At 37.1% G+C, this 18,418-nt stretch overlaps 1 protein-coding gene across 1 annotated transcript in view; it reads left to right on the plus strand.

Annotated features, from left to right (window-relative positions):
- The first annotated feature begins 12,272 nt into the window (after positions 1-12,272).
- Positions 12,273-18,418, plus strand: part of CLCA4 (chloride channel accessory 4) — a 43,951-nt gene continuing 37,805 nt past the window's right edge. The window contains exon 1 of the mRNA XM_036026380.1: positions 12,273-12,456. Within this exon, the coding sequence (XP_035882273.1) occupies positions 12,298-12,456 (159 nt within the window). The 5' untranslated portion in view covers positions 12,273-12,297. The remainder of the gene's footprint in view (positions 12,457-18,418) is intronic.

An 18,418-nucleotide genomic window follows, 5' to 3' on the forward strand; every position in this document is an offset into this window, starting at 1 on the left:
GATCCTTCCTGCCTGCCTTGGGTAATTAGGTCCTAAGGATGGAGGATGCCCTGGGAAATGTGCGAAGCTGTAACTTTCTAGTGAAGCAAGCTTACTATCTAATTCAGGCCCCAAGTTTATTATGTTTAATAATGTCTGACCCCCTTTGCTCCCTTCCTTTATTAATATCCAGCTACCTATACTAACAACATCACCTCATTCTTACCTCTGGGGTAACACAAACTTCTGCATTTCAATTGACAACTTATTCTACTTATCTCCCCCCAGATAGTGAGCTTCCTGAGGGCAGGAGACAATCTCCTACCATCATATTACCAATGCCTATCATATTGCTCAGTGAATATTTGTTAAATGAAAGCATGAATTGTGTCTTCCCCAGAGTATCAGTCCTAAGGTATCAACCCCAGAGCTGACAAAAGGACCACCAAAAAAGTACCAGTAACAACCTTACTTTATGAGTTTAAATCACAGGAATATAATAATATACCTCTTGATAAGAATGCTGAGTTATCCCATCTAGTGAGGAAAAAGCATCTTGAACTATATCCTCATTTTTATTGCAATAACAAAGTTTGGCTTAACATGTCCTCTTAATTAAACTCCCAATTAGCCTTCAGCCTCTATTTAGGTTGATTCAAATTTTATATGAATTTACTTCTGCCTAGCATACTTCTCCAATCCCATTTTCCTCTATGGCCCTGTTTACACCTGCACAGGCTTTACTTTTATCCTTCAAATCAGTTTCAAAACTATCAGGCTTTACTCATCAAAAGCAGCTAAAAACTTATTTCCCACTTGAGAAATGCAGCCCCTCCCTGCCCTGCTCTGTCAGCCTGCCACTCTTCCTGCTCTCCTACACAAACAGCAACACTGACCCACCCAGCTGCCTGCTTTCAAAGCCAGAAGTCATTTTCTTTTTATTTGACATTTCTGTCTCCTCTACCTGATTTTTCATGGCTGACTCTTTTTCAGATCTGTTTAAATATCACTTCAGCTATCCCTGTCAACCCAGCCTTAAGCAGCAACTCACTCTCACCATATCTTTCTTTACAAAATTCTCTTATAGCTTTTAACACTACCTGATATGTTTTAATTTTTAATGGACAGTTAGGATGTTTGTTGTTTATTTTCCCTGTGGAATATAAGTTCCGTGACAGCAGTGACCTGCTGGTTTTCTCACTTTATGAACTAAAACTCGTCCTGCTACATAGTAAATTCTCAATTATTGACTGTTGAATGAAGAGATAAGGGATAATAAACTGGTTATTTTATGTATTTTCTCTAGTATGAGAACATAAAATCAGGCCAAGGAGAGTTATTTAAAGTATTTATATTATTTAACACCTTATTTATATCTTTTCCTGTCCCTCCCTAGAGCATAGCACAGGGAAACCTTGGCTCTGTCATGTGCTAGATGTTTTCACCAATATATTCACGTAATCAGAACCATTATCAGGACAAACACATTACCAGCCTCCCAGATATCCCCTTTCTGCTCTCTTTCAGTCACTATCTCCGCAAAAGATAAACATTATATTGACTTCTCACAGAATAGATTGTTTTAGCTATTTAGGTACTCTATACGAATACAATCATATACGACATATTTTTGTAACTGACTGCATTTACTCAGATATGTATGTGAGATTCATCCATATTGGGGGTAGTTGTATTTTGTTGATTCCATGACATACAAGCTATTTGAATTCAACATTCTATCATTAACATTGACATGTGAATGGATATATACATGCATCATATATGAATGTAACAGAATTTATATAAAGAAATGTAGAATCTTTCCAATTTTGCACCCTTTTAAAAAATGTTGTCTGAGATGGACATTCTTATAGCTAAGTCTTAATTTATATTTTTAACCAATTCATTACTCTAAAAATAAATTCTCAGAGCTTCTGGTCAATATGGTAATGTAAGCAGACATGGCTCACCTCTTCACACAGTGACATCAAAATTCAACTAAAATATAGAACCACCATCACTCAGGAACATCAGAAATCTAGTTGAATGGAAGTCTGACAACTACAAACTCCAGTAGAATGAAAGTCTGACAACTTTGGAATTGAAGAAACCACATCCATCCAGACTGGTAAGAGGGGTGCTGACACAAAATGGGCTGACCCCACATCACATAAAAATGGGATAAAAATTTAGGAGGGATATCCCAGGAGCAAGGAGTCCCAGACCAATACCAGGCCCCTCAGACCAGGATTTGAGTTCCAGGAAGATAAGTCCCCACAACTTCTGGCTGCAAAAATAAGCAGGGATTTAGTGGGTGGAGGAAGCTGCTACAGTCCTAAAGAGTTCCTCTATTAGGAAATGCACACATGGATTTACCTACTCAGACTGGCTGCCGCTGAGCTCCAGCACCAGGATGGTAGCTTGAAGGGCACCAGTGGCATATAGGGAGAGACTGAAGTGTCTGGCACCAAGGTGAGCAGAGGCCATTGTCCCTTTGCTGACCCTTACGTACCAGAGAGCTAGTAGGCTCCATCAACCTGACTAACATTGTGTGACCCACCTTGGATATCCAAGGAGACTCCACCCCACCCAATTTACAGGCCCAACCCAAGCTACTTTTCCATAAGAATGGCTGGTCTTGGCTCCTAAATCCTATCAAGCAAGCAACAGCTGGCTTCACTGAGCCCTAGTGGCCTCTAAATCAGAGTCACGGCTTAGCTTCACCTGGGAATCTCTAAACCCAGCACAAGTAGCAGCCATTTCAGATTGCTTTATAGCTCAGGCAGTGTGCCCCAGGCAAAACACAGGTGGGGGCTGAACTTGACCTGTACCATCCTGGAAACCCCAGGACCAGCACACCCAGTGGACAGCTACAGACCATGTCAGAGCACCACCACACTGCCCCTGCACAGCTGATCCTCCACAGAGAGCAGAGGTTTGTGGTGACTGGTCACAGCCAATGATTACAGCTGACTGGCCTGGGTAAATCCGACCCATTGATCTGCCAACAGGAACCAAGGCTCAGTACAAGTGGAGGCTATACTCAGCTCACAAGAAGGACACACCTGGAGTACCCAGCTTAGGTGATAGGGGAAGCATGCCACTGGACCCCACAAGACACCTACTACATTAGCCCACACTACCAAGACACGGAGTCAAAGTAGCTGTGCCCAATACATAGAAACAAACACAGGGAGGCTGTCAAAACGAGGAAACAAAGAAACATGGCCCAAGTGAAAGAACAGATCAAAACTCCAGAAAAAGAGCTAAATGATGTGGAGATAAGCGATCTATCAGATGCAGAGTTCAAACCACTGGTTATAAGTATGCTCAAGGAACATAGTGAGGACCTCAGTAGCATAAAGACCCAGTCAGAAAAGAAAGACATGCTAAATGAAATAAAGAACAATTTACAGGGAAACAACAGTAGTCTGGTTAAAGCCAAGAATTAAATCAATGGTTTTGAACATGAGGAAGAAAAAACAACCATTCAGAACAACAAGAAGAAACAAGAATCCAAAAAAAATATGAGGGTAATCTAAACAACCTCTGTGACAACTTTAAGTCGTCCAACATTCACCTCATGGGGTGCCACAAGGAGAAAAGAAAGAGCAAGATATTGGAAATCAATCTGAAAGAATAATGAAAGAAAATTTCCCTAATGTGGTGAAGGAAATAGGCATGCAAGTCCAGGAGGCACAGAGAGTCCCAGACAAGATGGATGCAAAGAGACCCACTCCAAGACACATCATAATTAAAATGCCAATTGTTAAAGATAAAGAGAGATTCTTAAAAGCATCAAGAGAAAAGAAGTTAGTTACCAGATGGTTGCCAGATGGGAGGTGGCAGGGGGAGAATGGGTGAAGAGGTGAGGGGGTTAAGAAGTACAAACAGGTAGTTACAGAATAGCCATGGGGATGTAAAGTACAGTATAGGAAATGGAGTAGCCAAAGAACTTACATGCATGACCCATGGACATGAACAATGGAGGGGGGATTGCCTGAGGAAGTGGGAGAAAGGTGGAGTTGGGCAAAGAGGGGAAAATCAGGACAATTGTAATAGCATAATCAATAATATATATATATTTTTTAAATGAAACTGCCTCATGACCCAGCAATTCTACTTCTGTGTATATACGTAAAGAAACCCAAAACACTAATTCAAAAGAATATATGTACCCCTATGTTCACTGCAGTGTTATTCATAAGTCAACATATGGAATCAGCCAATGTGCATATCGATAAACAAGTAGATAAAGAAGTGGTGGTGCATATATAGGATGGGAAACCAAAAATATTTATTTACAAAAATTTCTGTATTTCTACTTACATGTTTACACTTTAGTCACCTTCCAGTATTCTCTCTGATGCAATACAACCACAGAGACTTTTTTTTCTACTGCTGAGAACAGCCTTTGAACTCACTAATTTTGATATCTTTTAGTGTTTCTGCCATTTTTTTCACCTCTTTCACATTGGCAAGACACTTCTTTTTGGGAATATTTTTTCATCCAGTGTGAAGGGTACAAGGCTCAGAGTGACAAAGGGTGAATAGGGAGGATGTGGCACAGAGGTCATGCTGTTTTTGGTCAAAAACTGCTGAACACTCAGCACAATGTGGGCAGGTGTGCTCATAAATCATCCATCATGAATTGGGCAAATGTATTGCAAGTCTTTAAAAAAATTCACTGAATTTGAGCAGCCTGTCACAATAATGCCAACCAGTACACTGACAGAGAAGGGTTCCTAGAATACTCACCTGTACAACAAGAGGCCTGCCCTCAAGAAGATAATTCTACTTTTTAGGGGTCACCCCTCCTACTATGGAATATTACTTGGCCATTAAAAAGAGTACACTCTCACCATTTGCAACAGCATAGATGGTCCTAGAGGATATTGGGCTAGGTGAAATAAGTCAGTTAAAAAAAGAAAAATACCACATGATTTCACTTATATATGGAATCTAAAGAACAAAATTAATGAACCAAACAGAAACAGACTCATAGATGCAGAGAACAGACTGATGGTTGTCAGAGGAGGGTTGGATGAAAAAGGCAAAGTATTAAAAGTTCAAATTGGAAGTTACAAATTGGTAAAGTAAACAATAGGGAAAATAGTCAATAATATTGTACAAACTATGTATGGTGCCAGGTGGGTGCTTGAAATATTGGGGGAATCACTTTGTAAATTATATGATTGTCTAACCACTATGTTGTATATCTGAAGCTAATATAAAATTGTATTGACTGTCAACTTTAATTAAAAAAATGAAATTTTTAAAAAGACAGAGAAAAATGCAAACCTAGCAAAAGACAATAAATGCACAAAAGATATACACAGAAAAAAATGAGCATTTATATTTTCCATTATGCTGTTCTTAAATCTATTCAATACTATGTCTAGAATTTTATATCATGAAACATATTATATATACTTTTAAAATAAATTTTCTAAATAAATAAAACTCCTGATATCATCTTGGGTTTCTAGGAGCTATATAGTTCCAGAAATAGTGGAATATCACAGGCAGGACTGTTTAAGGATTTACTGAGGGGGAGGGTTGGGTGGGTGGGCTGGAATGGGAGTAGGGGGGAGAAAACTGTACTTGAACAATGATTAAAATTAAAAAAAAAAAAAAGGATTTACTGAATATGGTCACGAAAGTGCCGTAATCAGAGTGAGGCTGTTGCTGCTCAGCTGGGTTGTAGAGACATTCTGTCATAGTAGAAGATGTCATTGATTCATTGGGATGAGTAAAAAATCTGTTCTGTTGCTACTTTTTACTGTGACCAAAGATCATTTCATGTCTCCCTAAGGAAATAAGAATTTGTTATTGTCAAGAAAGATAGAAAATTTCAACTGTGTTTAGGACATGTTATGTTTGAGGTACTTATTAGTCACCCCAATAAAGATGTCAAGAAAAATATTAGGCTACATCAATCTGGAATTTCCAGTGCCTACACAGCAAGTCTAAGAGTCATCAGCCCATAAATGGCATTTATACCTACAAGACTGTATGAGCTCATGTTAGGCAGGGAATATAGCTAGACAGGGAGACCTGGGTAGGCAGTGCTTTCCAAACTTCCAAGATCAGGCAGAGTAGGAGGAAACAATAAAAGCGTTTGGGAAACATTGACCACAAAGTCTGAATAGATATACTAAATATTCTATAAGGTATTTATAGAAAATATTCAAGTAGTTAAAAGGGTAGAATTGAAGCAACTTACTTTTAAAAATTCTAAGTATTCAATTGCAACCTTATCTCAAAGAAAATGTTTATAAAATGAAATTTAATGATATTGAGTGTCCACTCCACATCTGGCATTAGATAGGCAATGGTAGAGTGACATGAGTAAGTAAGTTTCTTTCACAATGAAATTTTGTGTTTATCCTTCGATTCATTTTATCAAGAAATACTTAGCAAATGCCTTTAGGCACCTGACATATGCTTAATTAATAGAGATATAACCGTGAACAAGACAGACATACTCATGAAGTCTGATGGAAAAGATAGCATTGAACACACCACTTTAGTGTATACAGTGTTTTGGGTATTTAAATCAGACAGAATTAACCTGATCCAAAGGTCACAGAAAGTCTCTGGAGAAACTATAATTTCACCTAAGAGTTAAGCATTGAGTAGAAATCCACCATGAGAGTAGAAAGTAGTCTCCAAGGCAAAGAGATCATGTGTGCAAAATATTTGAGAAAAGGGGCTCAGATCATTGAGAAATACACTAGTCCAGTCAGCATGGGAGATGAGAGTAAAGAACTAAGAACTGGGTTTTAGTGTGGTGGGGACCTTACAAGTCTCACTAAGGATTTTGGATTTGATCACAAAGTAACTGGGAATAACATAATCAGAACTTGTTTACAGAAGCTCACTATCGTAGGAGATTTAATAAATTTATTAAAATTGTGGTGGGATCACAGTAAAGGGAAAAGTCAACTGACCTGGTAGCCTTCCCAGAGAAGAAACATTTGAATTGGGCTTTGAAGATTAGAAGAGATTCTACCAGGGAGCAAAGGAGAAAGGGAATTCCTAAAAGTGGGAACAATGGCAAAGGCATCAGCATATAAAAAAAAGCTAGGCATTCTGAGGAACAGGAAAAAAACAAGAAAACTGTGGCAGAAAGTGAAGAGAAGACAGTGGAAAATATGGCTAAGAGGCACATCCCTAATATTTATGTACAAATGGTACAATATAGAAAAAATACCATATGTTTAAATATTTAAAAGTTATAACTCATGCCAACAAACTATTATATAAAATTTGTTCTCAAGAAGAAGCGAAGGCTATGCAAAGTGAAATAAAAGAAAAGGTACAGGGAACCAACAGTGATGGGAAGGAAACCAGGACTCAAATCAATGACTTGGACCAGAAGAGGGAAATAAACCTTCAACCAGAACATAACGAAGACACAAGAATTCAAAAAAATGAGAAGCTTAGGAACCTCTGGGACAACTTTAAACATTCCAATATCCAAAGCATAGGGGTTCCAGAAGGAGAAGAGAAAGGGCATGAAATGGAACTTATTTGAAAAAGTAATGGAGAATTTCCCCAAGCTGGTGAAGGAAATAGATTTCCAGGAAGTCCAGGAAGTTCAGAGGGTCCCAAACAAGTTGGACCCAAGGAAGCATACACCAAGGCACATCATAATTGTTACCCAATATTAAAGATAAAGAGAGAATCTTAAAAGCAGCCAGAGAAAAGTAGAGAGTTACCCTCAAAGGAGTGTCCATAAGACTATAAGCTGATTTCTCAAAAGAGATCTTACAGGCAAGAAAGGGCTGGAAAGAAGTAGACCAAGTCATGAAAGGCAAGGACCTACATTCAAGATTGCCCTATCCAGCAAAGTTATCATTTAGAATGGAAGGGCAGATAAAGTGCTTCCCAGATAAAATCAAGTTAAGGGAGTTCATCATCACCAAGCCTTTATTATATGAAATGTAAAAGGGACTCATCTAAGAAAAAGATTATCAAAAATATGAACCATAAAATGACAACAAACTCACAACTATCACCGACTGAACCTAAAAACAACCTAAGCAAACAACTAGAACAGGAACAGAATCACAGAAATGGGGATCACATGATGAAGGGTTATCAATGGGGAAGGGGAAGAGGGAGAATGGGGGAAAATGTACAGGAAATAGGTCACATAAACAGTCGCATAAATAGACAGGAGGAGGTTAAGAATAGTATAAGAAATGTAGAAGCCAAAGAACTTGTATGTATGACTCATGAACTAAAGGGGGGGTGGGAATGTGAATGGGTTAGGGTGTACAGGGTGGAGGGAAATAAAGGGAGGGGGAATGGGACAACTGTAATAGAATAATCAATAAAATATATTTAAAAATATAATAATTACTAGTGTCTGGGACTCCCACTAGATCAGAAGCAATTTGAAAAAGGTAGTGATCCAAACCTAATATTATATGTACTCCAGCCTAACAGTGTGCCTGATAAATCACAAGTATCCAGTCACTAAGTTTGTTAAATAAGTGAATAAATAAATGAACAGATTAATAAGTTAGAAAAATGAGGAGAATATTCACAAATTCAGAGCATGAATACAGAATGACACTCCAAAAGTGATAGTGTCAAGAAGCAAAGAAAGGAGAACTCTGAGAGAGCATCTACACAGAAATGAACCTACCAGTTCACTGTATCCTTGAATTTCAAGACTATGTAACAGTTGGTTAATTCCAGCATAATCTCTATAGGTATTAACTATGACACCTAAGAATGATTGCTCTGGAACTTCAGTGGGTGTGTGGGGTTGTAATTGTTCATAAATCTCTGAATCAATGCACCATATCCATAGGTGAGTTCCTAGCATCTCCTCCTTTATATCTCACATTGCAAAGAATGACATTTGTTTTTAGTTCATTTTAGTTCATTTTATGTAACTCTATGAAAGGCAGTGTAACTATATAGAAACTGATTTGCTATTACCTCATCACTTGTACACTTCCAATACCTTTTGCGAGGAAGAGGCAGCGGGAAAATAACCAAATCACTTTCAGTAAAGATTATTTAAAGAAAGTTGGTTAGAGATTAAGACTTTGGAATGATATGACTATCATTTTTACTCTTGTTGTCCATTTCAGTTTCAGATACAACTTAAGAATGGTTTATTGAAAGGTTTTCTGTCCTTATAATTATCAAAAATAAATTAATTAAATTCTGAAAGACCTGTTTGGTACTGAACTAATTTTTCACAGCAAAACAGCCACACGAAAATTTCATTATTCATAGTAATTTCTTATAATTATTTGTATTTCTGTGGTGTCAGTTGTAATTTCCCTTTCATTTCTGATTTTATTTATTTGGGTCCTCTCTCTTTTTTTCTTGATGAGTCTGGTTAAAGGTTGTCAATTTTGTTTATATTTGCAAAGAATCAGCTCCTGGAGTTATTCATCTTTTGAATTCTTCTTTTAGTCTCAATATCATGTAATTCTGTCCTAATCTTGATTATTTTCTTCCTTCTACTTGCTCTGGGCTTTGTTGTTGTTCCTCTCAGGGATAGGGTTAGGTTGTTTATTTGAATTTTTTTTTTTATCTTCTTTAGGTAGGCTTGTATTGCTATGAACTTCCCTCTCAAGACTGCCTTCACTATGTCCCATAGGTTTTGGGTTGTTTTGTGTTCATTTTCATTTGATTCCAGACACTTTTTGATTTCTTCCTTGATCTTGTTGTTGACCCATTCATTATTTAATGACATGTTATTCAGTCTCCATATATTTGAATGTTTTTGAGTTTTTTCCTTGAGGTTGGTTTCTCGTTTCAATCCATTGAAATCTGAGCACAGAATTGATATGATTTTAATTTTCCTGAATTTGTTGAGGTTTGTTTTGTGTCCTATCGTGTGGTCAATCTTCAAAAATGTTCCACATGCATTTGAAAAGAATGTGTATATTTTGCTGCTTTGGGGTGAAATGTTCTGTATATATATCAATTAAGTCCATTTGATTAGAGGGGAGAGTGAAGAGGGATAATGGTGGAAGGAAGAGGAGGGGACTATATGAAGAACATGTATGAATGACCTGTAGTCATGGGCAACAGTGTGGGAATTGACTGTGGAAGCAGAGGGTGGGATGGGTGAAGGAGGGCAAAGGGGGAAAGTTGGGACAACTGTAATAGAATAACAATAAAAAATGATTTTAAAAAAGAAAATGTCTTTATTCAATCTAAAATTGAAACAAGATTTAGAAATTACATTGATTCATACAAATTTATCATAGCAATCCACAGTCTTGGATATTCTGCCAACTAGTAGTCTAAAATAGGTACTAAAATAAACTACTTTCACAATAATTTTCAGGAATGACACTGATTACCTTTTAAGCAATAGTGTACATTGCATGTACTTTAAAAGATAGACTCTGAAACTGGATGACTTAAGCTCAAATCCTGAAAGTGTGATAGAACACAAATTAATTAATTTCATGCCTCAATTACCTGAAGAATGGTCTTCTTCTAAACCTCTTCTGGTTCCCTCCATCATATAGAATCTATTCCCCAGCTTTGGGCTCCCTAGCATTGTATTTGTCACTCTCTTTTAGAACTTTTCTTTACCTTGTATTTCTCTCTCTTTTTTATAATTCGTATCTAATTCATGCAATGAGTCTGCAAGTTCTTGAAAGGCAGTGGTTGTGTTTTACTCATTTCTATTCTTTAAAGAGCAGAACCTGGCACATAGAAACACTCATCTGTTTTTTCATATGAATTAAAATGCATAAGGAAAAGCAAGGAATAAACATTATCTGAGGGCCTACTTTGTACCAGGCACTTACAGTAAGTACTTCCACACATGTTAATTTATTTAACCTTCATAACATTCCTCCCAAATAGGTATTACTGTCTACATATGAGGAAACTAAGGTCAAAAAATTTAGACTCAGAAAAAATAATCTCTTCCTCTAAGATGTTTATGGTCTAGCAAGGAAGTTATATATTAATAACAAATAAGCTTATTACAAGTGCAATTAGTATGCACTCATTACAAGTAGCATATAATACGTGGTTCAAAAGAATTCAAAAGAAAGATTAATTCTGGCATGGAAATTTGAGATTTTTATGGGTGAGCCACACCTAAACTAGACTGGCAAGAAGAGGATACTGTCAATTGATGGAAATAATCAAAGAGCATTCAAAGAATTTATAGTTTCACTTCCTCCTCTAGTCTTTTCTGGGCAGGCTCATAGATCCCTCATTCCTTAATTGAACCCTGGAAGACTATATTTAAAGTTGCATAAAGGAAACTGATGAAAGTGTAGGATATAACAAGCAAAAATTACAATGAACTTTGTATTCATAATACATAATGCTTAATAATATTGGATATTTAGTGAGTGTTTATTAGGTGCCAGGAGTCTTGTATGAAGTGCTTTCCATCCATTATCTCGTTTAAACATCCTTTATTATCCCAATATCACAGAAGAAAAACTAGACCTAAAAACAGCCACACAGCTCTTACTAAGAATCACGTGACTGTGAAGAGACCAAGGCAAGGGTCAGGTTTAGATTCATCTGATTCCAAAGCCAGTTCACAATGCGATGTGTACTACTATTTCAAGTAAGAAATATTGGCAGATTTTGTTCAATCCAAAAGAGAATTTTTTTTTCTTTTTTTTTATTATATTTTAATCATTGTTCAAATACAGTTTTCCAAAAGAGAATTTTTAATTGCAGCATATTTTTCCAAGTTTCACAAGGACTTAAAACATCCAATGCTATTTGAAAACTAGAATACACAAGTAGTCCTCACAAAAGGTAACCAGAAAAGCCATTTTCCCCCTGACCCATAGCTGACCCTGAACACTGGGCTTGTACTGCTTCTCTCTAAAGGAAGACCAGAAACTGTATAATGCACTGCCACTCCCATTCCATTTCCTTTATTCATTTTGTTTTGTTTTTTCAACAGGCCCTTTTCATCTGCTCTTTCTTGGTGCTTTTCATTTCAATTCTTCATTCTCCCCTAGAGGGCTTTTCTGTAAACAGATTGAGGAGGAAGAGGAAGTTGAGGGGTCTCTGCAATGAGGATAATGACTACATAGTCTGAAAAGAGCTGCTCCATTCAATGAGTACTTGACACCTAAGTTGTTTTAGAAAGTATGACGTGTGTTCATCATAATCCCCATGGTTATTTAACAACTAAATCTTCAGAATGAGTAAGATAAGGAAGTTCATCAAGATATTTTAGTAATTTATTATATTTATGCAAATATTTTAATCTAGATTCAAATTCCCAAGTTAAGCCGATACATAAATACTCTCCTTACATTTCCAAAAGGTTTATTGTAATGTGCAAAAATGGTGCACAATCTGACTGTTATTCTGTTCCTAGCTTTATATCTCTTGCCTGGAGTGAAAAGTTCAAAGGTAACTTTGAATAATAATGGATATGATGGCATTGTCATCGCAATTAACCCCAGTGTATCAGAAGATGGAAAACTCATTCAAAACATAAAGGTAAGAAAGAAAATTTTATTATCTACTTATTTTTATTTCAATATGTATTTTCAACTCACATTGATTGTCTAGTCATTTATACACACTCACAGTTACAACTTTCCAAAATTGCTTTGACAGTATTTATAATTTACAGAGTATGTTTCTAAACTGTCAAGGTTAATAGTTGCTTAGTTTAAGCATGATTTATTATATATTAACAGTATTAGTCATTCCTCTAATTAATTATTTAAAGGCTGAATTACTAATAGTTTTTTCAACTTGCTAAACTAACAGAAAGACCTTAGAGCTAGTGGAGTATATTTTCAAATTTTATCTTGATAAAGTTACTTTCATAATGTTCAAATAACTTGTCTGCCATCATAAGTGTGGAATGTCTTTGCATTTATTTACGTCTTCTTCAATTTATTTCATAACTGACTTAACAGTTTTCAATGTACAGGTTTTTCACATCTTTGGTTAAATTTACTTCTAGGTATTTTATTCTTTTGATGCAATAATAGTAGTTTTTTCTATTTCTATTTTTTATAGTTTGTTATTAGTGTATAGCAACACCACAGATTTCTGCTTATTGATTTTTGTATCCTGCAACTTTATTGAATTCATTTATTGTTTATTAGTTCTAACAGTTTTTTGGGCTAATGTTTTTTGTGACTCTGACTCCAAATACAAAGAAAACAAAAGCAAAAATAAACAAATGGGACTATATTAAAACACTTCTGCTTAATGAAGGAAACCATCATCAAAGCAAAAAGGCAACCCAATGACCCTGGCCAGTGTGGCTCAGGTGGTTGGAATATTGTACCCTAAAGTGAAATGTTTGGGGTTTGATTCCCAGTCAGGACACATACCTGGGTTGTGGGTTCAGTCCCTCATCAGGGCACATTTGAGAGGCAATCTATCAATGTTTCTGTCTCACACAGATGTTGTTCCTTCTCCCTCTCTCACTTTCCCCCTGTCTCTCTGAAATCAATAAGCATGTCTTTGGTGAAGATTAAAAAAAAGGCAACTTACTGAATAGGAAAAGATATTTGCAAATCATACATTGGATAATGGGTTAATATCTAAAATATATTAAAAACTCATACAACTCAACAAGAGAAACTAAACAGACAACTCACTTAAAAATGGACAGAGAGACTAAATAGACATTTTTCCAAAGAAGACCTACAGATGACCAAGAGGCACATGGAAATATGTTCAATATCATAAATTATTAGGGAAATGCAAATGAAAACCACAATGAGATATCACTTCACACCTGTCAGAATGGCTATTATCAGAAAGACAAGAAATAAAGAGTGTTGGAGAGGATGTGGGAAAAAGGGAACACTTATAAACTGCTGGTGGGACTGTAAATTGTTTCAGCCACTATAGAAAACACTATGGGGATTCCTTAAAACATTGAGAATAGAACTGCCATATGATCCATCTATTCTACTTCTGGGTATTTATCAGAAAAAAAAAACACTAACTTGAAAAGACACTGGCATGCTTATGTTCACTGCAGCATATATACATTGGCCCAGTATGGAAGCAGCAGCCTAAGTGTGCACTGATGGGTGAGTGGATACAGAAGATACAATACAGGTATGGAACACTACTAAGCATTAGTAGGAATAAAAGCTTACCTTGACTGCTGTGGCTCAGCTGGGCAGCCTTTTAAAAGTGAAAAGCAACTGGTTCAATTCCTGGTCAGGCCACAGGCCTGGGTTGTAGATTCGTTCCCCGTTTGGGATGTGTGCAAAAAAGGCAGCCAATCAATGTTTCTCTCTCACATCGATGTTTTTCTCTCTATCTTTCTCCCTCCCTTCCCTTCTCTCTACAAATAAATCACAAAAATCATTTTAAAAACTTTTTAAAGGAATAAAATCTTGCCTTTTGTGGCAGCATGGATGGATCTTGAGAGAATAATGCTAAGTGAAATATGAAAGAGAAAGGAAAACACTATATATTTTTGCTCATATGTAAAATCTAAAAAAAACAAGAAATGAACAAAACAAAACAAAAATAAACTCATAAATATAGTGAATAGATACAGAGAATAGATCAGTGGATACTGGAGGGAAGGGATTGAAGGGTGGGCTAAGGGAGGAAGGGCCAATTGTCTGGTCATGTACAGTAATTAAGACTTTTGGGGTGGCCACTTTGTTGTGTACACATATGTTCAATTATAATGTAAACCTAAAACTTATATAATAATTTATGCATACATATATGTATATATCAGCTCTCCCTAATCATTATAGGCATATATCTATTCATACATATGTTTTTAATGTGTATATATATATATATGGATTATATATATTGGATAATATATATTATGCTATGGACAGGAAGATCAAAAAGAGAAAGAAGAAGAAATTAAGTCTCACAAAATGAGTTTCAACCTATTCATACCCCAGGTGTTGTGTTAATAATGGATTATAGAGATAACTGTGCAGAGATGAATCTGTAAGTCCTTGCTTACATCCAGGGAGAAGCAACAACCAGGGAGAGGAAAGGGGCTGGCTCAGTGTTCGTGAGGGAGAACCCATGAGAAGTAGTCAAACAGAACTACAAGTCAGATGTCTCTGGTTCAAGATTTGCCACTATCTCACTTACATTCCTAAGACACGTGTTCTCATCTAAAACCTCAGTGGTCGAACTAGATGGTCTCTCAGGTACCTTCTAGCACTAAAATTCTATTGTGTGGATATTTGAAACCTCAGCTCCTAAATCCTGAAGTCCGGAGGATTTCCTGTACAGAATTTCCTGTTATGGGACAAAGGGAACAGAATTTTAGACAAGAGAAATAACAGGCTAAGTTCATCAGAAAAACATTCATGAAGGAGTAAAATTTAAGTTGGTATTGAAGAATTAGCAGGAATTTGAAAAATGAGTATGGTCAAAGGCATAAGAGTCAAAAGTTAAAATACTTTTTCACAAAATATGGGTAGACTTCACTGATTAGAGGGGAAGATTTATTATAGGTAGTATTGGGAGAGAAAACTGGAAATGATAAATTGACTAGATTACGATGTATTCTGAAAAGTAAGTAAAGGATGATGTCAATCTGAATCTCTCAGAAAACTAGAAAAGGGAAAGGTGGTGTTGTGTATAAGATAACATGGTGATGTGCAAGATGAATTGGAGCCAGAACTGTTGCCTAACAAATCTGTAAGAGGATTGACAAATGGCCTGTTTATGGGATTTTTAAAAATGTAATCTTTACTGTATTTTTTCCAAAACCATTTAGTCCCCTTACACCCCCTCCCTCCAGCAATCCCCATCCTGTTGTCCATGTCCATGAGTTCTTTTTCTTTTTGTTCAATCCCTCCACTCCAAAACCTCACCCCCTTAGCTGTCATGCTGCTCCTTAAAAATTGAGGGTTTATAATGTACAGAGATTGAACAGGGCACAGTTCCTCCTTTGGGGTGAAAGAAACTGAATTGCCTTCACCTGCCCATCCCCATGTGGGAAACCTATAAAAAGGTAGCTTTCCTTTATTTATGTAAGACTATATAGCTCTTTCTAATCATAAATCCCTCTTCCTGATGGGTTTGAATGTGCAAGTTTAGAAGTAGAAGCAGGAGAGAGCTGAAGTACTTCATAGAATAAAGAGAACCTGTTTGGAGTTCCAGGAATTCAACCATCCTGGAAGAAAGGGGTGAGAAGCAGAGAATGAGGGTGGGGTGGGAAAGTGGGGCACTAAGTAGAAAGGAGTGCCAGTAAGAGCCCCTTAATGGTGGGATGTCCCATGAACATACAAAAATGTGATTTTACATTGTTCCCTACTTAATGTATTGAGTTTCCAAGTGACAAAACAACCATTTCCCTTTCAGACTTTGGATTGATTTGGAAATAGAGAGAAGGGTCAAACAGATCATCAAAATATTGGCTATGTCAGTAGTGAAGTTGGACTAATAAAATCACTTGACCTGAAGCCACAACTGGGATTTCTAATGCTTCTCTCCCAGTCTAGAACTCAAAAAGATACTCCCTCCACCACACCCCCCAAACATAGTCTGCAAAGCAGACACTTATCTGAGTAGGTACAGAGGGAATCACAACCTCATGCAAATTGGGAACTAGTCACTAGTAGTAAGGAAAGAGAAACTAGTTTCCAGATCTACCTCCATAAGGCAGGACAGGAGGAACCTTACACATGTGTGCTTAACACAAGGAATCTAGAACAGAATAAACATGCCATGGACAGGGAGATCAAAAAGAGAAAGAAGAAGAAACTAAGTCTCACACAATGAATTTCAACCCATTCATACCCCAGGTTCTGTGTTAATCATAAATAACTCATAATAGAAATCCAGTGTTCCTTTGCAATTTGAAAAGAAGCTCTTTTCATTTTTTTAAATGAAAATATTCCAGATATCATTCCTTCTGTAAAATCATAGACCATGTTCCCATCTCAATAATAATAACCCACATCTTCTTCTCATAAGAAAAGAAACCAGCTGTTATTCTTCTCTTAGCATGTTACTGATCCATGACTTAAAGGTCGCATGACTTAAAGGTCCCATGACAGAGGCCTGGCCAAGTGCCTTAGTTAGTTAGAGTGTCACCCCAACACACCAAGGTTGTGGCTTCAAGCCCTGGTCACAGCACTTACAAGAATCAACCAATGAATGCATAAGTAAGTGGAACAACAAATCCATGTCTCTCTCTTTTCCCCCTCACCCCACATCTCTACCTCTCTCTGTTTCTCTGTCTCTAAAATCAATTAATTTTTTAAAACTCTTTTTAAGCCCCATGACAAGGGACCACTGTGTTGTCATAGTAATCAGAAATCTGACTCTCCCTGGAGAAGTCAGTGTTGTTCAGTTACATTCTCAGAGAAGAGAAGAATTAGGGATGGAATCCTAAAAAGGAAAAAGAACATAAAATTAATATCCCATTTTATTGACTTGGTGTATTCATTCTCCCTGTGAAAAATACAAGGTACATCTCCTCTCATTGATAAATTAATGTGGGAAAGTGAGGCAGGACAGTGAGAAACAAGGAAATTCCTAGGCAAGTGGAATGAGGAAACTGGGAGAAAAAAAATTAAACATGGCCCAGTAATTGGAACAACTAACAGTGGATCACAAGGTCTTATCTCCCCTAACTAAGGACACTTGAGTGAAAATGATTTATACCTCTCCTCCCTAACCAGAGAATGAATAGCTTAAATCACCCTGGTTGGGGAAAATAGAGAACAGAGACCTAATTAATGCCATTTGTGCCAGCTAAACCCAAGGACAGATGACGTTAGAGGAACAAGTGACTAAAACCCCATTAGAGCCAGGCAGACCCAAGATTAAAGTAAAACAGTAAAGCTACCAAAGAATAATCCCAAGCTACCCCCATATGCCCATTTTAATGCATCAGCATATTAAAAATGCAGGTGGAAATCTGATGAACATTCTGCTGAAACCCTGCCCTAATATTCTCACCCACAGAAGAAAGACAAACCCTCAAAACAAAGGATATCTGTGCATGCCCATGCCCCTCATCAAGCATGAACTTTTTACTTCCTTCTCAACTCTAAGAGTCCTTGTGAGATTTGCAACCAGGGGAGCAGCAAGCACTGGCAGCTCATTCCAGGTTTACCTCAGATTCTGTCTCCAAGGCTCCCTTTCCTCTCACTTCCCAGTGAGCTAACAGCAGCCCCACCTCGGCTCACTTCCTTCCAATAACGTTTCTAGGGAGTCAAAGCAGAGTACTGCCTAGCCTCTCCCTGTTGCTTCTTCTACCCCAAGTCCTTCCTTTTTTTCACTGTCCCCAGCTTTAATAAATTTTCTCTCTTAATCACCTGGACTCATGTTGTGAAGCCTTTGCTCTACGAAGCCAAGAACCCACACACTTCAGGCTGGTCTGAGACAGACACAATCTGAGCTGGTCCCTGTCTGGTAACAATCAGAACAATCTGTTTCTTTTATGCCTCTTGGAAAAGAGTGTTGTTTGTTACTCATTCAGCTGTGT

This window comes from Phyllostomus discolor, chromosome 5 (assembly GCF_004126475.2).
Source record: "Phyllostomus discolor isolate MPI-MPIP mPhyDis1 chromosome 5, mPhyDis1.pri.v3, whole genome shotgun sequence".
In the NCBI taxonomy this organism is placed as follows: Eukaryota; Metazoa; Chordata; class Mammalia; order Chiroptera; family Phyllostomidae; genus Phyllostomus; species Phyllostomus discolor.